At 43.0% G+C, this 24,936-nt stretch overlaps 1 protein-coding gene across 2 annotated transcripts in view; it reads left to right on the top strand.

Moving 5' to 3' along the window:
- LOC134927892 (glutamate decarboxylase 1-like) overlaps positions 1–24,936 on the top strand; it is a 308,357-nt gene that overhangs the window by 201,591 nt on the left and 81,830 nt on the right. For both annotated transcript variants that reach the window (XM_063922977.1, XM_063922976.1), the window contains exon 7: positions 8,833–8,912. In XM_063922977.1, coding sequence (XP_063779047.1) covers positions 8,833–8,912 — 80 coding nt within the window. The remainder of the gene's footprint in view (positions 1–8,832; positions 8,913–24,936) is intronic.

Below are 24,936 nucleotides of genomic sequence, written 5' to 3' on the forward strand. Positions count from 1 at the left end.
GAAAGATCAAGATCGACTTCCACCTCGTGCTGAAGCTGCTGCCACTAGTCATGGCCGAGACGATGAAATGCCATCAACGTCGTCTGCCAAGGCCGATGCCCAATGTCATAGTACAGAGCATGTAAAATCCAAAACACCAAATATCAGTAAAAAAAGGACTCAAAAATCTAAAATAAAATCGTCGGAGGAGAAGCGTAAACTTGCCAATATGCCATTTACCACACGGAGTGGCAAGGAACGGCTGAGGCCCTGGCCTATGTTCATGGCTAGTGGTTCAGCTTCACATGAGGATGGAAGCACTCAGCCTCTCGCTAGAAAAATGAAAAAACTTAAGCTGGCAAAAGCACAGCAAAGAACTGTGCGTTCTTCGAAATCACAAATCCACAAGGAGAGTCCAATTGTGTCGGTTGCGATGCCTGACCTTCCCAACACTGGACGTGAAGAGCATGCGCCTTCCACCATTTGCACGCCCCCTGCAAGTGCTGGAAGGAGCACCCGCAGTCCAGTTCCTGATAGTCAGATTGAAGATGTCAGTGTTGAAGTACACCAGGATGAGGAGGATATGGGTGTTGCTGGCGCTGGGGAGGAAATTGACCAGGATGATTCTGATGGTGAGGTGGTTTGTTTAAGTCAGGCACCCGGGGAGACACCTGTTGTCCGTGGGAGGAATATGGCCATTGACATGCCTGGTGAAAATACCCAAAAAATCAGCTCTTCGGTGTGGAAGTATTTCAACAGAAATGCGGACATTTGTCAAGCCGTGTGTTGCCTTTGTCAAGCTGTAATAAGTAGGGGTAAGGACGTTAACCACCTCGGAACATCCTCCCTTATACGTCACCTGCAGCGCATTCATCATAAGTCAGTGACAAGTTCAAAAACTTTGGGCGACAGCGGAAGCAGTCCACTGACCAGTAAATCCCTTCCTCTTGTAACCAAGCTCACGCAAACCACCCCACCAACTCCCTCAGTGTCAATTTCCTCCTTCCCCAGGAATGCCAATAGTCCTGCAGGCCATGTCACTGGCAATTCTGACGAGTCCTCTCCTGCCTGGGATTCCTCCGATGCATCCTTGCGTGTAACGCCTACTGCTGCTGGCGCTGCTGTTGTTGCTGCTGGGAGTCGATGGTCATCCCAGAGGGGAAGTCGTAAGACGACTTTTACTACTTCCACCAAGCAATTGACTGTCCAACAGTCCTTTGCGAGGAAGATGAAATATCACAGCAGTCATCCTGCTGCAAAGCGGATAACTGAGGCCTTGGCATCCTGGGCGGTGAGAAACGTGGTTCCGGTATCCATCATTACTGCAGAGCCAACTATAGACTTGATTGAGGTACTGTGTCCCCGGTACCAAATACCATCTAGGTTCCATTTCTCTAGGCAGGCGATACCGAAAATGTACACAGACCTCAGAAAAAGACTCACCAGTGCCCTAAAAAATGCAGTTGTACCCAATGTCCACTTAACCACGGACATGTGGACAAGTGGAGCAGGGCAGACTCAGGACTATATGACTGTGACAGCCCACTGGGTAGATGTATTGACTCCCGCCGCAAGAACAGCAGCGGCGGCACCAGTAGCAGCATCTCGCAAACGCCAACTCTTTCCTAGGCAGGCTACGCTTTGTATCACCGCTTTCCAGAATACGCACACAGCTAAAAACCTCTTACGGCAACTGAGGAAGATCATCGCAGAATGGCTTACCCCAATTGGACTCTCCTGTGGATTTGTGGCATCGGACAACGCCAGCAATATTGTGTGTGCATTAAATATGGGCAAATTCCAGCACGTCCCATGTTGTGCACATACCTTGAATTTGGTGGTGCAGAATTATTTAAAAAACGAGAGGGGCGTGCAAGAGATGCTGTCGGTGGCCAGAAGAATTGCGGGACACTTTCGGCGTACAGGCACCACGTACAGAAGACTGGAGCAACACCAAAAACGCCTGAACCTGCCCTGCCATCATCTGAAGCAAGAAGTGGTTACGAGGTGGAATTCAACCCTCTATATGCTTCAGAGGTTGGAGGAGCAGCAAAAGGCCATTCAAGCCTATACAACTGACCACGATATAGGAGGTGGAATGCACCTGTCTCAAGCGCAGTGGAGAATGATTTCAACGTTGTGCAAGGTTCTGCAACCTTTTGAACTTGCCACACGTGAAGTCAGTTCAGACACTGCCAGCCTGAGTCAGGTCATTCCCCTCATCAGGCTTTTGCAGAAGAAGCTGGAGACATTGAGGGAGGAGCTAAGACTGAGCGATTCCGCTAGGCATGTGGGACTTGTGGATGGAGCCCTTAATTCGCTTAACAAGGATTCACGGGTGGTCAATCTGTTGAAATCAGAGCACTACATTTTGGCCACCGTGCTCGATCCTAGATTTAAAACCTACCTTGCATCTCTCTTTCCGGCAGACACAAGTCTGCAGGGGTTCAAAGAACTGCTGGTGAGAAAATTGTCAAGTCAAGCGGAACGCGACCTGTCAACATCTCCTCCTTCACATTCTCCCGCAACTGGGGGTGCGAGGAAAAGGCTCAGAATTCCGAGCCCACCCGCTGGCGGTGATGCAGGGCAGTCTGGAGCGACTGCTGATGCTGACATCTGGTCCGGACTGAAGGACCTGACAACGATTACGGACATGTCGTCTACTGTCACTGCATATGATTCTCTCACCATTGAAAGAATGGTGGAGGATTATATGAGTGACCGCATCCAAGTAGGCACGTCAGACAGTCCGTACGTATACTGGCAGGAAAAAGAGGCAATTTGGAGGCCCTTGCACAAACTGGCTTTATTCTACCTAAGTTGCCCTCCCACAAGTGTGTACTCCGAAAGAGTGTTTAGTGCCGCCGCTCACCTTGTCAGCAATCGGCGTACGAGGTTACTTCCAGAAAATGTGGAGAAGATGATGTTCATTAAAATGAATTATAATCAATTCCTCCATGGAGACATTCACCAGCAGCAATTGCCTCCACAAAGTACACAGGGAGCTGTGATGGTGGATTCCAGTGGGGACGAATTGATAATCTGTGAGGAGGGGGATGTACACGGTGATGAATCGGAGGATGATGATGAGGTGGACATCTTGCCTCTGTAGAGCCAGTTTGTGCAAGGAGAGATTAATTGCTTCTTTTTTGGTGGGGGTCCAAACCAACCCGTCATTTCAGTCACAGTCGTGTGGCAGACCCTGTCACTGAAATGATGGGTTGGTTAAAGTGTGCATGTCCTGTTTATACAACATAAGGGTGGGTGGGAGGGCCCAAGGACAATTCCATCTTGCACCTCTTTTTTCTTTCATTTTTCTTTGCGTCATGTGCTGTTTGGGGAGTGTTTTTTGGAAGGGCCATCCTGCCTGACACTGCAGTGCCACTCCTAGATGGGCCAGGTGTTTGTGTCGGCCACTTGGGTCGCTGAGCTTAGTCACACAGCTACCTCATTGCGCCTCTTTTTTTCTTTGCGTCATGTGCTGTTTGGGGAGTGTTTTTTGGAAGGGCCATCCTGCGTGACACTGCAGTGCCACTCCTAGATGGGCCAGGTGTTTGTGTCGGCCACTTGGGTCGCTGAGCTTAGTCATCCAGCGACCTCGGTGCAAATTTCAGGACTAAAAATAATATTGTGAGGTGTGAGGTGTTCAGAATAGACTGAAAATGAGTGGAAATGATGGTTATTGAGGTTAATAATACTTTGGGATCAAAATGACCCCCAAATTCTATGATTTAAGCTGTTTTTTAGGTTTTTTTGAAAAAAACACCCGAATCCAAAACACACCCGAATCCGACAAAAAAAATTCGGTGAGGTTTTGCCAAAACGCGTTCGAACCCAAAACACGGCCGCGGAACCGAACCGAAAACCAAAACACAAAACCCGAAAAATTTCCGGTGCACATCTCTAATAGAAACTTTCAAATATATCAAGGGTTTTAACAAAGTCCAGGAGTGAAACATTCTCCAAATGAAGAGAAGCAATAGGACACGAGGACATGCACTGGAGAGGGGGAGGTTCAGGGGAAATTTGAGGAAAAATTACTTCACAGAAAGGATAGTGGATAAATGGAATAGCCTCCCATCAGAAGTGGTAGAGGCTAAGATAGTGGAGCAATTTAAACATGCATGGGATAGACATAAGGATATCCTTACAAAGAAATAAGGATCAAACAAGGTTAGAGAAAAAAATAATGTAAAAAAAAAAAAAAAAAAGGGCAGACTAGATGGGCCAAGTGGTTCTTATCTGCCGTCAAATTCTATGTTTCTATGTTTCTATAAATTAGCCAGAACTAGGTATACAAGAATCCACACATACAATATGTTGGTGTTTGTCCGCCTTTATAAACACTGTATTTTTTATGCATTTTCAAACGCACAGGGGGGTATCCAATTAGCTGCGGTAATTTACTGCGGCTAATTGGCTCATGGGGGCTATCCAATTAGCCCCGATACTGCACACTTCTCCCCCCGATGCCGGCACTTATCGCGGATTATGCTTCACGTGCCTCAGGCTTGCAAAGCATAATCCACGAAAAGTGGTCCATAGACCTATGATAAGTGCAGCGATAATACATAGGTACGTGGCTTTTCGCGGGACCTATGTATTTTTGTATGAAAAATTGGTGTTTTTCGCGGGACCTAATTGGAGAGTGCAATTACAGGGTTGTTGTTTTTTTTAAAAAACAGTTCTGCAGGTAATTGGATACTCCCTAGAATAATACAAACTAACCAAAATAAATTACTAAAAAACAAAAAACTAAAAAGCAAGGTAAGAGGAGCATCCAAGAAGTCTTGAGCCTCAGGAGACAAAACCGGGAGATCAATAAGTTACTAGGGCATCAGGTTAATTATACAATTAATAAACATCTATGAATACTTTTGAAATGTGGATACCAGTTTCTAAAGTATACCTAATAAAGAGTATGCTTTTTGAGGGGAGAATGCACCCATTTTGTAAACTGGTTCCTTTTCTTCTTCGAAGTATTGTATGAACTGTATTGGTGCAATAAAAGATATGGCCATCAATGCAATTGGGCCTGCTTGGCTAAATAAAAAGATAAGGATCCAGCAACATAACCGGCTCATGTTAGTGCAATCCTCACAACTTGTAGATATAACAGTAAGTACTGTACACAGGGTATGCAGTACATACGATGACATTTGGAAGAATATAAACAGTAAACAAGGATATACATTTTAGATATAAAATGAATGGTAGGAAGAAAGTCACTGCAACCATTGCCAATTAGTTAAGGTATAGGGGGTCTCTCCGAGTTGATCGTTCGCTAGCAGTTTTTAGCTGCCATGAAAACGCTATGCCGCCGCCCACTGGGGAGTGTATTTTAGCTTAGCAGAGCGCCTGCAAAAAATTGTCGTTTCAGCGTAGCTCAAAACCTACTCAGCGCTTGCGATCACTTCAGACTATTCAGTTCCAGATGTGACGTCACACACCCGTCCAGCGTTCGCTCAGCCACGCCTGTGTTTTCCCTGGCACGCCTGGGTTTTTCCGAACACTCCCTGAAAACTCCCTGAAAACGGTCAGTTGCCACCCAGAAACGCCCTCTTCCTGTCAATCACTCTGCGGCAACCAATGCGACTGAAATGCATCGCTAGACCCTGTGCAAAAACGACATCATTCGTTGTGCCTGTACATCGCGCGTGCGCATTGCGCCGCATACGCATGCGCAGAACTGCCATTTTTTAGCCTAATCGCTGCGCTGCGAACAAATGCAGCTAGCGATCAACTCGGAATGACCACCATAGTTACAAGCAGCAGATTGTACATCCAAAGGGAAGTCCAGTCTGAGAAATCAGTCAGTGGCTTACTGCCGAGGTCCTGGCACACAGTTGTCCCGCCACATTGCAGCTTCACATGGTGTCAGAAAGAACTTGGTTTTGCCATCTGCCACCACCTGCAACTTGAATGGAAATTGTATGGCATAGGACCTATTCAAGTGTCATAAATGGTTTTAATCTGTAGGAATTGTGTCCTGTCTATATGGAGCGCCATGGCGAAAACCAGAAATGCTGAAATGTTACAGTTGTTTGCTCCAGCGGACCCTCGGTATGTGCTAGGCAAAGTCGTGGTCCTGATGATGGAGGAACCTGGCAATGAATGTGCATAGAAGAGCCACAGGTGGTACGGGTTGCATAGGAATGTGCCTGCTCCACTGCAAACTGAAGAGTAAAGGTCTTGCGACCATAAGTTGCCACCAACCTGGTTAGACCCTTCTTTTTCCAGTAGGCCTACGAAGCAGACCTTCTTGTGCCGTAAGTGACCCTCCATATCAGATAACTTTCTTTGCATAGTGGAAATTGGGAAGCCAAAGATGCCTCCTGGATCTTCAATGGGGATTAAGCATCCTCTGCACTGAAATATGACATTCAGCTTTCCCAACACACTCCCGCACTCTCTGCAGATCCTGTTGCAGTAAGGGATACATCAGTTTGTACTTCACCAATTTTGGTGGAGAGCTTTTTGTCAGTTTGTGATAGCCTCTAGGACTTGCTGCAGAATGTCAGGAGAGGTAAGTTGTCCTGCAGCTGGGGGAGAGGTGGATGGTAGTGAATGGTCAGGAGCAGTTCACGTGGGGGACTCCTGCTGGGAGGAAGGGAGTGCATATTTTTCAAGCTTAGCTACAGCTGCAGCTTGACTTGATTTACTCGCTGTGAGTAGACTAATAAGGATATATGTAAGGAATACGGTCAAGGTGCCGGCTGCTGGAATCCCGACGACCATCAGAATACCTACGCTGGAATTCCGAAAAGGTCAGGATGTCGACACCAGAATCCTGACCGCGGGTATAGCTGGAGGGTTAGGTTTAGGGCTAGGGGTGGGTGGGTGTTTTTAGGTTTAAACACCACCCTGGGAGGTTAGGGTTAGGATGTGGAAGGGGAGAGGTTAGGGTTAGGCTGCGGGGATGGAGGGCTATGGTTAGGCACTATGGGGGATGGGGTGCGGGGTTAGGTTTAAGCACTAAGGAGGAGGGTTAGGTTTAGGCTGTGAGAAAGGGGTGGGGGGGAGTTCGGTTTAGGCAACAACAGGGGAAGGTAAGGGTTTGGCACCAAAGGGGGAGGTTAAGGTTAGGCTGCAGGAAGGGAGCATTAGTTGGTAGAGGAGAACATAGGTAGCTCACCCCTGTCAGTATTTCAATTTTCGGGATACCGACGCCGGCATCACTGCCGCCGGTAACTCATACTAAATCCATATGAACCATAGTCTGCTGTGTATGATAAATGTCAGCAGGCAGAGGAGGAGAGGGAAGAGTGGAGAGTACTACAGCAGACTTCAGCTAAAATGGCCACCGACATCAAGCAGGAGCCCCATAAGCACATCTTAAGCTACAGAGTATTCGCCTTCTCAAGGAGGAAAAAAGCCTAGCTTTTAAAAAACACTGTACCACCAGGGCAGTAGAGAGCCTGGCTGGGCCTGGGTACTTTTCAGAGGGGGTGGCCTAATCACAGGAGGCGTGGTCATGACCCCCCCTCTTTCGGCACCAGTGTGTACAACAGGCAAAAGGATGACAGAGAATGCAGCTCTATGCCCCGTATAGAGAGCTGAGTTAGCACTGCCGATGGGTCAAATGGGCGGATGTAGCAGCATCTGGGAGCTTTTGATCACCCGTGCCAGACTTCTCCAAACTGACACCACCTGTCAGGTCAGTAACCGGCAGTGATGTGCAGTGAGGTAAATGGCTGGGGAGGCACTGGCTAGCACCAGAGCCACATTTACACACTATATAAGAGCCCATGGGTTCATGGGGGCATTACACAAATGTGCAGCAGTATATACTGCTAGAAATTTGGTGAGTTGTGTTCAGAGATGTGCAGAAAAGGTACACTTTTCACTTTAGAGTTTTGACTATAAAAATGATTTGAGTAATACAAAGATGATTTTTTATTATATATTCTTTGTAATTTTCACATACTTTATATAGACAAAACTCTGGTGTATACTGCAGTGCGACAGAAAAGGTTCTGCCTCACCTCACTGCATGTCACTGGTAACTAGTCAAGACGGGGAGAAAGGATAAGCAACCAGAGAGTTCCTGAGAATCACATCTCACTCAGCTGCTGTCGTGGCCACGCTCCTTCATAAATTAAATTTTTATGTACATATGAAATGTATACAATTTATGATTGTTTAATAAACTATATCTATTATCCAGAAGAAACAGCGCCTCCTTATACAGTATTTGAATTGTTGTTGTTTTGCCATTTGAGGGATGCCACAATCCCTACTCTTTTTGAGCCTACACTTCTCATGGAATTCATTATTGCAGTGGTTCTCCAACTGTGTGTCATGGTTCCCTGGCGTGCCTCAGGATACTTGCAGGGGTGCCCTGGGTTGGTGGTCCAAGACCAATTAAAAAAATGTTCTGGTCAATGTAATAGGCAAAACCAGTGCTGGTGGCTTCCAATCATAAAATATGTGGACACAGAAGAAAATTGTGTCCTACACCACACAATTGAACCTAAGAATGACATATAAACACAATTTACTTAATTTAGACTTCTTTCAAAATTTCTCAATAAGAAACTTTTGGCCTACAGGTGCCGTGAAATTACTTATTCTGATACTCTAGGGCGCTGTGATTCAAAAAAGTTTGGGAACCCCTGCATTATTGTCATATATTACCTAGTGTGGTTTTCATTTACCTAGGCAGAATTAATTGTGGGAGGTGTTTTATTTAGATTAAATTTACGCATGAGCTTTTATAATCTATAAATTACACACTCACCACGTAAAGTAACCTGCCCAAATTGTAGCCACAAGCTCTTCATTTTGGTTCTACAAATGTTTGCATTTGTGCTTGAAGGGCCTATTTAACATTCCCTTTTGTTATCCCTATAGAGCCACTATTCTTTTGAAAAAGCATCTGCAGTCCTTGGCATTGGATCAGAGAATGTGATAACAGTTACTTGTGATGAAAGGTATGTTTACTGTAGACAGTTTAATTTTTAAGGTCATTATGAATTCATGTGTTTTTATATTTATTAAACGTATTAGCATATAGAATTGAAAGGACCTTATAATATATATACTTGTACTGTTAACCTGCCGGAGAAACAACTAATTTGGATTATGTTAAATTTGCTTAATTCTTTAAGCCTTGAAGGATTTTCTAGATGAACACTTTTTCCAACTTTTTGAGAATATACTTATTGCATTTCCAGTAGGACATGACACTGATACTACTTGTTTAAGATCTCTTGATCCCATATGGAAGTAAAATAAAAATGGCCCATAAATGATAGCAAAGAACTTATTACAACTTACTAATGAAGTGACCATTACATCTTTTGAAAGTGTTCGCCAGAGGAGTCTATGAACTAAAGCCACTTGGCGAAGCAGATACTGTAAGTCCTCTACATGCTGGATAAAGGTCTCTACTGCAACTTCCGGTACCTCAAAATGATTTCCATGCATCTTGCACTTGATTTGTGGCAACATGAAGAAGTCGTTTGGGGCCAGGTCTGTACTGTACGGTAGATGACCAAGCTCCTGGATGCGTTCATGGGCCAAAAACTCCACCACTTTCCAGGACTTGTCGGCAGGTACATTGTTGTGATTGAGAAAAGCACCACAATTGCAAGTTCTTGGATGGCGCCTAGAAATGGCTTACAGCACTTGCATCAGGCTTTGATTGGCATACCAGTCCCTAATGATGTGCTGCTGCACTAGTGGTAAGATAGCTACATGACCAGTCTTTGCCACAAAAACAGCCACCATTTGATTGGCCACACTATTCTCACATTGAAACTTCTGTCGCGTCGCACTTACAACTGGACCAACTGTTGTTTGGTCTCAGGGTCTAAATTGTAGATCCAGGATTCATTACCACTGATGATCTCCCAGACAGAAATTGAGTGACCGACATTAAACCTGGCCAGCATGTTGCGCCACCTAGTCACTTTCTGTTCTCAAAACTGCCGACGGGGCACCCAGAATGTAGAAATCTTGCTCAGTCCAAACTTTTTATGGAGTATCAAGCAGATGGATCCTGATGAGATGCCTGTCTGCTTCTCTAACTGTGCCATGGTCTCCCTGGCATCCAAATCAGCTATGGCCCACACTGCAACAATGTTATCCTCGGTAAAGGCTGACACAGGTTGGCCACCCACAGCGCTTCTCGTCTTCCAAGGACCGTCTCCTGAGCTGAAATTCTGTAAACCACTCAAACACAATGTTGCAGGTCAGTGCTTCCTTCCCAAAAGCAGCTCACAGTTGGCCCAAATTCTCCTGCTGTCATACTCATACAGTATATGGTCATGGCTCTCTATTGGCCTCTGTTGAGCTCCATAATGATTGTGTGAAGGAAGTGAACATGCTGACCTCTTCAGTGTGCAGTGCTGCTTATATATAGTCTGTGACTTGACATTTCACAAGTACTTTACTTAAATATTACAGTTCACAACTAGACAGTTAGATTGTGTTTACTCTACCTATGCACTGCATATCCAGAAACTTATTGCATGCCCCTCGTTTATATTGTGGTAGAAAGGGTAGTTTGCCCCAGACTATTTTGGGATAGACTAAGGCTTCCTCTGAGAGTCTGCAGCCTTATGCTACAGACAGGGTTAATCCTCCATAATTTTGCTGCACACACAACACAGCTTCAAAGGTGGACCACATAGCTGTGATTGTTCAGCTAGTCAGTGTTTGAGAGGAGGCTTAAGTAGCTGTACTGATGCCAAGTTAATTGGCTGGTGACTTGAGATTTGACAACATGTCTAGTCAGGGTCATGGAAAAACTTTTATTGGTGTACAATAGACAATTTACACAAAAAATGGGGACAAATCAGTACGGTAAATAGAGCTGCCTATCATGAACTGTTTAGTGAGAAAGTGTGTCACCACACACCCAGTGTCGGTCTGGGGCATGAAGGGCCCACTGGGGGAATGCAGTGGTAGGGGCCCTTGCTTAGAGGCTTGGATAACCATTAATGAGTGTATGGTCTGGGCCCCTTGATAAATATTTTTAGTAAATACTGCTAGTGCATCATGATAATGTACCAGATTAATAACAGCAATGCACTATAGACCATACACCATAATCCTGTGCAGTAAAATGTAACACATGTATAATATAAAATTCAAGTGCACAATCTAGAACCTGATCCCCAGAGGTAGGGGTGGGCCCACATGTGGTAGGGCCCACCGGGGGTTTCCCCTGTACCCCTGTGGGCCAGTCCGACCCTGCACACACCACCAAATCACCATACGTAATATAGAAAATATCCCCAAACAATCCACAGGTGCTATTTAAACCCCAAGGATACCTCATTACCCTAATTAAAGGTTATTTTTAATTCCAGACATGGATTCACTAACCGCTAATAAATCCACTTTATCTTACGTCCTAGAGGATGCTGGGGTTCCATTTAGTACCATGAGGAATAGACAGGTCCACTAGGAGCCATGGACACTTTAAGAGTTTAATAGTGTGGCCTGGCTCCTCCCTCTATGCCCCTCCTACCAGACTCAGTTTAGAAAATGTGCCTGGAGGAGTCGGTCACAGCTAGGGGAACTCCTAGGAGTTTTCTTAGTTTTGTTGTTTTCTAGAGTAAATGAGGTTACAGGAAGGCTGCTGGCAACAGCCTTCCTGCTTCGTGGGACTTATGGGGGGGAGTAGGAACCAACTCTTGAAGTTAATGGTCCTCTACTCCGCTGACAGGACACTGAGCTCCAGAGGGTGCTGATCGCAAGCCCACGAGGCGACCGCTCGCTCCCACAGCACGGCCGCCACCCCCTAACAGAGCCAGAAGAAAGAGTGGTGAGTACAGCACCGGCGGCCCGGTTAGCGGGTCACCGGCGGGAATGGTGGCACAAGGGTGGGAGCGCAGCTCTGACAGGCTGCGCTGCAGGAAGGCTCAGCAACACACAGTGTAGGAGCTTTGAGGGGCGTTCTGTGAATGCCAAATTGCTTTCTCACAAATATTTAAAATGCCCACTCTAATATATATTGCAGACGCCAGGCGCATCTTATTACCATATACAATAAAAGTGTGCTGTACATCGCAAAACACTGCATCCCATAAGAGAAAACAATACACCCACACATTATCTGAGTTCCAAAGCTCATTGATGTATATATTTGTTATTAAAAGGATATGGATTCAATATATTACAATATACCGTATACCTATAGCTACAACTCATACAGTAAGCAGTTAATACATACAGTTACATACAGTTACAGTTTCATGCAGTTACAGTTACATGCCAGTTACAGTTACATGCCAGCAATACAATACCATTAAATGCTTATGTCTCTCTCTCTCTCTCTAAAATCATGCTGGGACTCCATCTTACGCTGAGACCAAAACAGGAACTGATCTGGCAATAACTCCATCATCGTCTAGTCCAAAACACAGCTACTGACCTCCTGTGTGATCAGCAATGTGTTATCTAGTTTCTGGGGGAGGGGACTCACTCATTCATGATGAGTCACTAGTCTCTTTGTATATGCTGAACAGGTTCAGCCTTGGGGACGTCCAAAGGGGCTGGCCTGAGCTGCCTGTCCACTACCTGTTTGGAATATCTATTGTTCTAATAAAAGTGATTTTAGCTTTTATACATTTAATCATAATTATTTGTTGCAATGTCCTACAACTTAATAACAAGTGTCAAATTAATCTACACATTAATCTGCTTGCTTTAATACCAAATATGACAGGTGTATCTGGTTTCGTTCAAATAATACACATACATGACATTACTTCATTATATAATTTTAAATCATCATGATGTCTGGCGCTTGATATTATTATAATTATGTACTGTATGAAATAAGTGTCGAATCCATCTCTGTGGCATGTCCGTGTAAATGTGTGTGTTACCATATATTGCTGTGCTCGCTGCGCGTATTTGCAAGTATAGCGACTTATATGTGTGTAGTTTGTATGTTCTTTTTATGTTATATTTTTTACTTCGACAGTCCACCCTTTGGCAGCAAACAATAACTGCCATCAATTATTAACATAAGAAAAAAAATATTTCATACAATAATCGGTGACCTAGACACAAGTATGTATTAATTTTGCAAATCAGACACTTGTCTATATTTGGGGAAGACAGGGAGGAGGACGAGACATCCTCTATATGCACTCGGCGGTCACGGGACCACTGGTTGGGTGTGGGACAACATTCAACCTTTAGAGTATGCTGGGACAGTGCTTTGGCCTATAATGTCTGATTTGCGACGAACATTTCACACATACATGTACCTACGTCTTTGTACGCTGATGTTTGGATTCGATTGATGTTCTGCTGGGTAGATGAAGAAGACACAAACAAATAGTGACAGTGACATATAAAATGTTCATGATCTACATATTCCTATCATTTTCTGAACATTGTTTCCCTTTCTGGAATGTATGCTAGGTCTGTTTAATCATTGAACAAGGGTTATAAGTAGTGTCCTTCCTAAATAACATAAACCTTCAGAGTTCGGGGAGAGACACTCATAAACCTTTCTTCCACATATATAAATGGGCTCTATATCTGCGATGTGTGAATAGCCATTGTCTGATTGTTCCTGATTACTTCTGAACTCCATAAGTACTAGAACTTTGATTTTTCTCTGACTTTAACAAACTGATCGGCTAATCCTGGGATCCTATAAGGAAATCACTCCTTCCTCCAGAACCAGTTCCAGTCCCACACTCGACTCCTCATAAAAAAACCTCGCAAAAATAGAATATCCTGAAAGAAAATGTTTGTCAGCGGGAAAGAGAGAAAAGAGAAATAGAACAAAACAACTCTTGTTCATAACAAATCAATTACAATGACTGGTCTTTCTGCAATCCTTTAGTACGCTGAGGTAGTGTTCAACAGTGCCGCCTCTCAGTCTTCACGGAACAGAGTCTTTAGTGATATGAGGTTCTCTTTGCCTTGCTCTTTGAACACACAGTTCACTTGGAACACACAGTTCACTTTGCTCTCCACCTTGCTCTTTGAACACACAGTTCACTTGGAACACATAGTTCACTTCGAACACACCTTTACCAAACTACACAAACTCGATGAATGTGAGCAATAAACTACTTTGTCACGAGTTCTCTCCGGGTCAGCGACCTTCTTGCAGTGGGACGAGTGGACCCAAGTCTCTCTTTCGGCGACCTTTAGTGCTGTCAAAAAAACTTGGTATGGTCCTTCCCACCTGTCTATTAGGCAACCTAAGCGTAAGAACAATCACACAGTCTCTTGGTTCACAATCAAGACAGTTAGTATTTGGCATACCAGCAATCAACAGTTTCAAGTTCTTTTGTCAAGTTCTCAAATGCTGGCTCATCTCAATAAGGTACTGTACTGTCACCTCATTGGTGTATTTCTGATCATTGTGCGGATCAATCATGACATGAGGTTGTCTTCCAAAAACAACCAAAAAAACACAAATACCAAAACAAATTTTTTTTCGAAGAGGGTGATTCGTTAAGTGAAGATCTGGGAGTGGTTTCCAAGCTACATAATACTAGTGGCAGTATCTATGATCACAATAGTACAATTTCAAGCTTTGCTCCTACTTCTAGGGGTACCATTATCTACACACAAATTTCTGCGCAATTTTCCTTTGCGGAAAATACAGCAGCATCCGTGGCGGCAGGAAATGCCCCTACCCAGTTAGAGAAAACATCAGTGCACACCAATACATAACAATAATTCCTAAAGGGTGTTAACTGTACGAAGTCGATTTGTATTTCCTGAAAAGATCCGTCTGCAGGAGGGATATGGGATGGCTCTGTTGGTATTGCTTTACCAATATTCTTCATCAAGCAAGCAAGACAGGTCATTGCTCTCTTACCTGCATAAGAATAGAATCCTGGCGCACACCAGTAGGCTCTCATCAGCCTGCACCTACCCTCTTTGCCTAGATGAGTCAGACCGTGTGCCACCTCTGCTAGACTTGGAAGGTATGCTCTGGGGGCTACTGGCTTACCGTGTCCACCTGCCCACAGTCCTGAGGACTCCTGGCCATACCCCTTTGTCCTCCAGACTGCCTTTTCCTGTAGGGAACACAATTTTTTTGTATCTTAATTTAACTATTGTGTGTTTGCAATGTAGAGTACCATGAGCAAGACTTGAAAAAAAAAAGAAAAGAAAAAAAGAAACATCTCTAGAGGAGAGAAAGAAGAAGGAAATGAAAAAGAAAATGTCAGGTTTGCCATTCACCAACAGGCATATCAGTGTCTACACAAAATTTCCCTTCACCGGTATTCCCATTCTCCACCCTTTGTGCATGACAAGGCACACTGCAGTAATACTGGTGTCATCGTGATGTTGAGATATACTGGGTTCGGGCAGAACTCTGAAGTACCTAGGCATGTGGAGTTTGAACTGTAATTGGGTCCATGTATTGTACCACCCTGTGTGAACGCAAACGATGAAGAGGAAACTGTAGAGAAACAGAATAGAGGTTGGTGACAGATGAGTTTGTAGAGGTGAAGATTTTATAAAAATTTGACAACTGGATTGGGCACTACGGGGAAGTGATTCTCTACTTGGTCTACCCCCCTTAAAAAAATTTCTGTGCTTGTCGTATCGCTATTGGGACTATCCCAGCCATCAATCCAGTGTCCTGTCCATCCTAAGTTCATAGAAAACCCGGTATCTGTGAGATAATTTCCTCTACCTGTGATGGACATGCATCTAGAACAGTAGAATGCGACGTTAGTCTTCGTGGGTGTCTAACATACTTTGTACTTCCTGAGCGGGAGCATAGTATATGTATATCATATCTAACAAAATTAAGTTAATCAGGGGCCATTTCTGCTAGGAAAAAGAAGCAAAAGTTTAGAGGCCCCATCTTAACCCCAGCTTGTTTTGTCAAAGGGTAATGTTGCATTTATTTTGTTCTTCCCATTAGCCGAATCTGTGTTTTCTATATGGCTTATGATTCCTTACTATATGTCCCTTGGTCCCGTCTATGTGTTTAATAATGTGGCTTGTGTTTTCTGTCTAGGGGATCTATATTGACTATGTGTCCTACTACTCCTTCAATCTCTGGCAAAATGCCCTTCCTTCCTACAATTGTAACATATTATTGACCATTAGGGATCTGGGGTTTGGACTGATGGGTCTTTCCTGTATGTGCCAGTAAACTTACTGTCCTCAACCTCTCCACCTGTTGTTCTCTGTGCCTAGCACTATTCTTGTGATGTTCAATAGCACACTATCTAAGATTAGCTACTGTGACCCCTTTCCAATTTTGCAAAGAAGTCTGCACCCTGACACTCAATGCCTTATTGAGCCCGTCCATTTGCACGGAGACAGCCACCTCCCATTTGCCGAATTAGTGTTTACCAGTGATCTTATCCAGATGAAGAGTTTTCTATTACTGCAAGAGACACACAAAAAAAAAAGTTTAACAAGCTTCTAGGTCATACGAAGTATTCATTCAATCCATCTCATCCCGTATTAAGGGTCTGTACATGGTCCAACAAACATTTCCGAGCTCATCTTGACTAGGGGCATTACTAGGAATGAATACTTCTTATATGGTAACTGAAAGAAATACCCGGGGGTTACCTTGTCTCTGTCCGCTTTCCTACTGGCAAATACTAATGTGCGGACAGGTTTTTCTCCATTTATGACGTTACTTTCTTGATTTTTTTTGTTTTATTTTTGGGTTTTACTATATATGTACATGAATGATACCGTACTTACCTGTTCCACTGGTCTCAGCCACTTCCCCCACAGGCTACTACTCTTCTTTTACCGGTTGGATACTCCTCTGGGTACATGAGAAATGGCTGAAAACAATCAGGTCACCTTCTCCTCCTAAATAAAACTTCAACATTCATTAGTACATATATAGGTTACAGTCATATTTTTCATATTTTTATTATTTTCTATAGTTTGTATGCTGGCCGTAACTGCTTCCACATCTACATATGGTGGTGTACTTGCATTCTCTTTTTTTCTTCCTACTTGTTTTTTGGGGGTCATTCCGAGTTGTTCGCTCTGTAAATTTTTTCGCATCGCAGCGATTTTCCGCTTAGTGCGCATGCGCAATGTCCGCACTGCGACTGCGCCAAGTAAATTTGCTATGCAGTTAGGAATTTTACTCACGGTTTTTTCTTCGTTCTGGTGATCGTAATGTGATTGACAGGAAGTGGGTGTTTCTGGGCGGAAACAGGCCGTTTTATGGGTGTGTGCGAAAAAACGCTACCGTTTCTGGGAAAAACGCGGGAGTGGCTGGAGAAACGGAGGAGTGTCTGGGCGAACGCTGGGTGTGTTTGTGACGTCAAACCAGGAACGACAAGCACTGAACTGATCGCAGATGCCGAGTAAGTCTGGAGCTACTCAGAAACTGCTAAGAGGTGTGTGGTCGCAATTTTGAGAATCTTTCGTTCGCAATTTTAAGAAGCTAAGATTCACTCCCAGTAGGCGGCGGCTTAGCGTGTGTAAAGCTGCTAAAAGCAGCTTGCGAGCGAACAACTCGGAATGAGGGCCCTTGTTGCTACAAGTTCAAACAGTTCTTATATTTCCATTCTTGTCTTATATGACTTTGGTTAGACATACCACCTGCAATACCTTAGGATCAAACTCACCAACCCCTCTTGCTGCCACAGGTTTAAACAATTTGTATGTCTGACCCTTTGTTTTCTGGATTTTATCAGACATATCCTTATCCTTAAGTTCTGCAATACCTCTGGTTCAAAGCTACCCACCTTAAGGAATGGTACCCTATCTTTGTCAGTTATAGTAACCATTCATTGCAAAAAGCCTCCGTGTGTGAACCATACTTTTCACACATAATAAACCTTGCTGACCTTCTCGGTCGCAATTATGACCTTCTCGGTCCCGAGTCTGACCTTCTCACTCCCAACTCTTCTTCAGCCTGAACCCTAGCTACCAAACGCCCACTGCTTATGCAATTGGATCCCATCGCGAAGTTTTTGGCAATAAACGCAATCCCCAATGCACACCGCAAATAGACGGTGAAAGACACCTAGCGCTTTCACTTGCTCCTTCTCCGCTGAGTACCACGACTCACTCCAATAGTGAACACCGCGTACCCAGTGAGGCCCTATCTAGTTTCTATTTACTGGAAGTGTTAGGAGTGACTTACCTTTTCCAGTAAATATCTGCCGCTGGAGATTTTCCTGAGAGAGACCAGCGAAAACTCCCTATACACTTTTTATACACAAATCACGCTTGCGTATGCTCTATACAGCGCTAATGATACCGCGATTCTACGCAAAAAGCTTGTAAAAGGGATATCAAGTTGCGCTATCTATCGCACCTACAAATGCGCAGTCCAATCACACAGTGTATAGGTACTTTTTACCTATCTGCCGTACAACCACGGGTCAATGTACAAACTGTGACCCTCAGCTCGGAGCGTAACAAAAAACCTTTTTACTTCAATACTACACAATGCACAATTCCCTATTACGCTCCTCTGCAAATCTCCTCACGATTTGCGTATTAAACCTTATACTAACGTGAGTCAGCCGCCTCACGCCACCAAGCCTCCACTTACCTGATGTACCACACTACGGGATCCCGAATTCCCTGGGTTCAATCCACTCACTCCTACGTTCGCTCACTCAAATACACTTTGGTTTTTTTCTGTACAGAAAATTTCAATTCATTCAGATAGGCAGCTCTACCCCAGAGGCAATACAGTTTTTTAAACTAAATTTAGAGTAACCTGCTTTTGAAATCTGATAGTTATGTGCTATTGTATTAAATGTCTACTATCCCACCTTTGAACTAAACGACACTATTGTGTAATTTGTACTTAGCGCCCGCATTCTTACGCACTTTGCATACACACGCGACCGTGCGTGTCTCTTACGCTGCGTGCGCAGTCCTTTACTTTGTCCGAGACACGTGTACAAAACCCTGCGTCCGCAATAAAACAAATCACACAGCTCTAATATAAATGTGAACAATACTAATTACTATTGCCCACTAGACACAACTTGTTCTGTATAAACTTTTATGCAGACCTGCGTTTGTGTCTTTACACTTACTTCCTTAAAATACTGTTATTTCAAATTTACCTATATAGCAACAAATGTATCCTATTTCACACAGATCTATAATGACTGCAATAATTTATAATTTAAATGATATGATTCAGATTGGATAGCTATCTTGCAGAACATACACTGATATAAATATACACATAATTATAATAATATTATATATATGTACCATTCACTGGTCTCCTATAAGACTCATTTAACCATTCAGTGCTTCTAATTTGCATATCAAAGCTATGTGCTTTTGCCTGCCTGTAAAAGTGGTTTTCACTGCTAAGAAAAAGCAGTTATACAGGTTAATTTGCATTTCAATGGCTATCCTATAGCAAGCAGATTCTAGAAGTCTTGTAAGGAAAAAAAACAAAACCAACTCTTTCTTTCCTTTTTCTATCTATGTGCAATTTTTTTTACCAAGCCAAGCATTTATCTTACCATTTACTCTCACTAGGCCCAACTGAAACTATTTGTAATTGACTATGGCATGGGTTAAATAAATGCATTGGTAACTCATAAATGGTGTTTGATGTGACCAAGGAAACTGATTATTCTGAGCAGACTGAAAATCAGCTATTTAGAAAATGACCTTCCTAAAATGGCCACTGCTCCTCCCCCTTCCACATCCATGAGGTTTACACAAAATGGTGGACAGGCCATGTGGTTAGTCCAAAATGGAGGCCAGACCATGCGGCTTCCTTTGTCACAAAGAAATCACACATTATACAAGCACCTGAAGTTATTTTAGGCCTGAGTTAAAAAAAACTATATCAAGGCTATGCAGCAACTTTTAAATGTACTTTTAACCCTACTTAACAGATAAACAATCCAATCTGAATCATACACAATATGACTTATTTGAACTTTGTTTCGCAACAATAAAAATAAATTTTAGCATCTTAAATATTATGAGAAATGCATTGTCCCTTGAAATTTCATATCATACTGATATCATATTTTCATCAGCGTCGCGTTGCGTCCATCAGAGCCGGTCGATTACAGCCACATTTGTAATGTACAGTGCATCATTAAGACCCTGATATCCCGTAAGAGACAAAATCTGTGAATGCCAAATTGCTTTCTCACAAATATTTAAAATGCCCACTCTAATATATATTGCAGACGCCAGGCGCATCTTATTGCCATATACGATAAAAGTGCGCTGTACATCGCAAAACACTGCATCCCATAAGAGAAAACAATACACCCACACATTATCTGAGTTCCAAAGCTCGTTGATGTATATATTTGTTATTAAGAGGATATGGATTCAATATATTACAATGTACCGTATACCTATAGCTACAACTCATACAGTAAGCAGTTAATACATACAGTTACATACAGTTACAGTTACATGCAGTTACAGTTACATGCCAGTTACAGTTACATGCCAGCAATACAATACCATTCCCTCAATGCTTATGTCTCTCTCTCTCTCTCTCAGTTTGGATGCTTCATCAAGAACTATTTAAACTAACAAAGGGGGGCAGTGAACCAAATAGGAATAAAGAAATCTGCTCCCCCAACACAGAGGTATTGTTTCTGCAGGCAAAAGGAATAGGAAGCATATCCACAGCAACAGAAGATAATTCAGATCAAAACCAAATAAAAATAGGCAGAGAGAAGAACATAGCTAGGAACAGAAAAAGCACTAACAAAACTCTAAAAGCTATGTGTGCAAATGCTAGGAGCTTAGGAAATAAAATCCCAGAACTAACTGCAATAATGACAAGGGATGATCTAGACATTGTGGCAATTACAGAGTCATGGTACAATGAAAATCATGACTGGGACATAGCTATACCGGGATATACTTTATTTAGGAAGGACAGAATTGGAAAAATCGGAGGAGGGGTAGCAATGTATGTAAAAAATGCCATAAATACTACATTAATACAAAGTATTGAAGAAAAAACTGAGGCCCTTTGGGTGACCATAGAAACAGGGGAAAAGTTGATTATTCGTATTGGCGTGATATACAGGCCACCAGGTCAGGAAGAGGAACTTGACAAGAACCTATTGCAGGACATAACTAAAATGGCATTAAAAGGAGAGGTAATAATCATGGGAGACTTTAATCTTCCTGATGTAAACTGGGAGGTGTCTGTTGCTAGTTCCACTAGAAGTAGGAACATTTTAAATTCCCTTCAGGGAGCATCCCTCCACCAATTGGTGAGGGAGCCCACTCGGAAAGACGCAATATTAGACTTAATACTTACAAATGGAGACAGATTATCGGATGTAAAAGTGGGTGAAAACCTGGGATCCAGTGATCATCAAGCAGTATGGTTCAGCATTAAGACAGAGACTGACTCGTCCCATACAAAAACAAAGGTGTTGGATTTTAGGAAGGCTGATTTTGTAGGGATGGGAAAATGTGTAAGCGATTCTTTGGCAGAGTGGAGGAACTTGGAAACAGTGCAGGAGAGGTGGGAAACATTCAAATGTGCAATATTGAAGGCAACAGACCTTTGTATCAAAACTGTTAGGAAAAACACAAGGAAAAGGAAGCCAGTGTGGTTTGCAAAAGAAGTAGCAAATATTGTGAGAGCAAAAAAGATGGCTTTTAGGAAATATAAGCAGACACAAAATAATGAAGACAAAAAGATATATCTTGTTAGACAGAAGGAGACAAAGAAGGTAATCAGATGTGCAAAGGCACAAGCTGAGGAGAAAATGGCCCAGTCAGTGGGTAAAGGAGGCAAAACTTTTTTTAGGTATATAAGCGAAAAGAGAAAAACAAAAGGCGGAATTATAAAACTAAAGACGGACACTGGGAGTCTTGTTGAAGGAGACAATTTAATAGCAGATCATCTTAATGATTATTTTTGCTCAGTATTTACTACTGAAAGAGAGGGGAAGGGGCCACAGTTAAGTTGCAGGGATATTCAGGAAAATGAAACAAGTACATTTACAGAGGAGAAGGTCCTAACAGAACTCTCAAAGCTGAAAGTGGACAAATCTATGGGGCCAGATGGGATACATCCAAGGATATTAAAAGAACTTAAAGAGGTGCTGGTAGCACCATTGACAGAATTATTCAACCAGTCATTAGCTACAGGAGAAATTCCAGGGGACTGGAAAAGAGCAAACGTAGTCCCACTGCACAAAAGTGGAAGCAAGGAAGAGGCAAACAACTACAGACCAGTGAGTCTTACATCAGTAGTAGGGAAATTGATGGAAACACTCTTAAAAGAAAGAGTTGTAGATTATCTCAAATCCGGCAATTTACTGGATCCCAAACAGCATGGATTCACTGGGGGGAGATCATGTCAAACAAATCTTATTGACTTTTTTGATTGTGTGACTAAAGTGATGGATAAAGGTGGAGCCATGGATATAGCTTATCTAGACTTTAGTAAGGCTTTTGACACAGTTCCACATCGCAGATTGCTAAATAAACTTGAAAGTTTGGGATTGGATATTAGGATTATTGAATGGATAAGATCTTGGTTGAAGGATAGAAAACAGAGAGTTGTGGTAAATGGAGTACATTCACAGGAGGGAAATGTTACCAGTGGAGTACCCCAGGGATCTGTACTTGGACCAGTGCTTTTTAATATCTTTATTGGTGACATTGCAAATGGCATTAAAGGGAAAGTATGCCTTTTTGCAGATGACACAAAGGTATGCAACAGGGTAGACACACCAGGTGGGGTAAAACAAATGATTGAGGATCTAGGTAGACTAGAGGAATGGTCAAGAGTCTGGCAATTACAGTTTAATGCCAAAAAATGCAAAATCATGCACTTGGGTCTCAAAAATCCTAAAGCTAAATACAGTATTAATGGCACTATACTGGAAACTACTGAGGAGGAAAGGGATCTAGGAGTCACTATTTCAGAAGACTTAAAAGCAGGTAAGCAATGTAACAAGGCAATGAGGAAGGCAAGTCAGATGCTTGGCTGCATTGGGAGGGGAATCAGCAGCAGAAAGAAAGAAGTAATAATGCCACTGTATAGGTCATTGGTACGGCCTCATCTAGAATACTGTATTCAGTTCTGGAGGCCATATCTTCAAAAGGATATTAATACATTAGAAACTGTACAAAGGAGGGCAACTAAAATGGTGCATGGCCTACATCACAAAACATACCCAGAAAGACTAAGAAATCTCAATATGTATAGTTTGGAGCAGAGAAGGGAAAGGGGGGACATGATAGAAACTTTCAAATATATGAAGGGTTTTAACAAAGTCCAGGAGGGAAACATTCTCCAAATGAAGAGAAGCAATAGGACACGAGGACATGCACTGAGACTGGAGGGGGGGAGGTTCAGGGGAAATTTGCGGAAAAATTATTTCACAGAAAGGGTAGTGGACAAGTGGAATAGCCTCCCATCAGAGGTGGTAGAGGCTAAGACAGTAGAGCAATTTAAACATGCATGGGATAGACATAAGGATATCCTTACAAAGAAATAAGGATCAAATAAGGTTAGTGTTAAAAAATAATATAAAAAAATAAAAATAAGGGGCAGACTAGATGGGCCAAGTGGTTCTTATCTGCCGACAAATTCTATGTTTCTATGTTTCTCTAAAATCATGCTGGGACTCCATCTTACGCTGAGACCAAAACAGGAACTGATCTGGCAATAACTCCATCATCGTCTAGTCCAAAACACAGCTACTGACCTCCTGTGTGATCAGCAATGTGTTATCTAGTTTCTGGGGGAGGGGACTCACTCATTCATGATGAGTCACTAGTCTCTTTGTATATGCTGAACAGGTTCAGCCTTGGGGACGTCCAAAGGGGTTGGCCTGAGCTTCCTGTCCATTACCTGTTTGGAATATCTATTGTTCTAATAAAAGTGATTTTAGCTTTTATACATTTAATCATAATTATTTGTTGCAATGTCCTACAACTTAATAACAAGTGTCAAATGAATCTACACATTAATCTGCTTGCTTTAATACCAAATATGACAGGTGTATCTGGTTTCGTTCAAATAATACACATACATGACATTACTTCATTATATAATTTTAAATCATCATGATGTCTGGCGCTTGATATTATTATAATTATATACTGTATGAAATAAGTGTCGAATCCATCTCTGTGGCATGTCCTTGTAAATGCGTGTGTTACCATATATTGCTGTGCTCGTTGCGCGTATTTGCAAGTATAGCGACTCATGTGTGTCGTTTGTATGTTCTTTTTATGTAATATTTTTGACTTCAACAGTTCTGAGCCAGCGCGGCTCACCCTACACTGGTCAAGCAGCTAACAGGGGCTAATCCCGCTGTTAGCAACAAAATCCTCAGGCCAGTATAATACGATTTGTGTGGGAAGTCGGGCGCCATTACAGGGGGTGGGGCTTCTCTTCAGAGCAGATCCAGCACTCACTAGCGCCATTTTCTCCCTGCAGGGAGCGCTGCCCACCACATAACTCCAGCATACAGTATCTCTGCGGTACCAGGGTGTTATAGACAGGGGGAGTGTGATTATAGTACTGATTACCCCATTAAGGTTAATTAGTCAGCGCCGGGCTTTTATCATTATAACTGCCTACTGGGGTGCTGTGTGGCTGGCTCCTTATACTCTGTTACTCTCTGAAGGTACTCTGGGAGAAACTGTGTCTGAAATTTTCCTGTGTGTGTGTGTGTATAGCCCACATTACCATGTCTAAGGACTCTGTGTTCTGTGCGGCAGAGGGTTTATCTTCTCCTGAAGAGTCTATTCCATGTACTCAGGACTGCAATGTACTTTCCCAGCATTCTGAATCCGAACCCCCATGGGTGGATTCTTTAAGGGGAATGATATCCCAGATTTCAACAAGTATGTCACATACTGAGAAAGAAATGCAGTTTTTGAGAAAATCTGTGGAGGGTTTGACATACTCAGCCCCCCACTGCTGCGTCTAAGACCCCCCCTACGTACCCACACAAATGTACACTTGCCCAGATAATGAAAGCTGACACTGATACCGACTCTGCTTCAGGTGACAGTGATGGGGATCTACAG

Source organism: Pseudophryne corroboree, chromosome 5, assembly GCF_028390025.1.
Source record: "Pseudophryne corroboree isolate aPseCor3 chromosome 5, aPseCor3.hap2, whole genome shotgun sequence".
Classification (NCBI taxonomy): Eukaryota; Metazoa; Chordata; class Amphibia; order Anura; family Myobatrachidae; genus Pseudophryne; species Pseudophryne corroboree.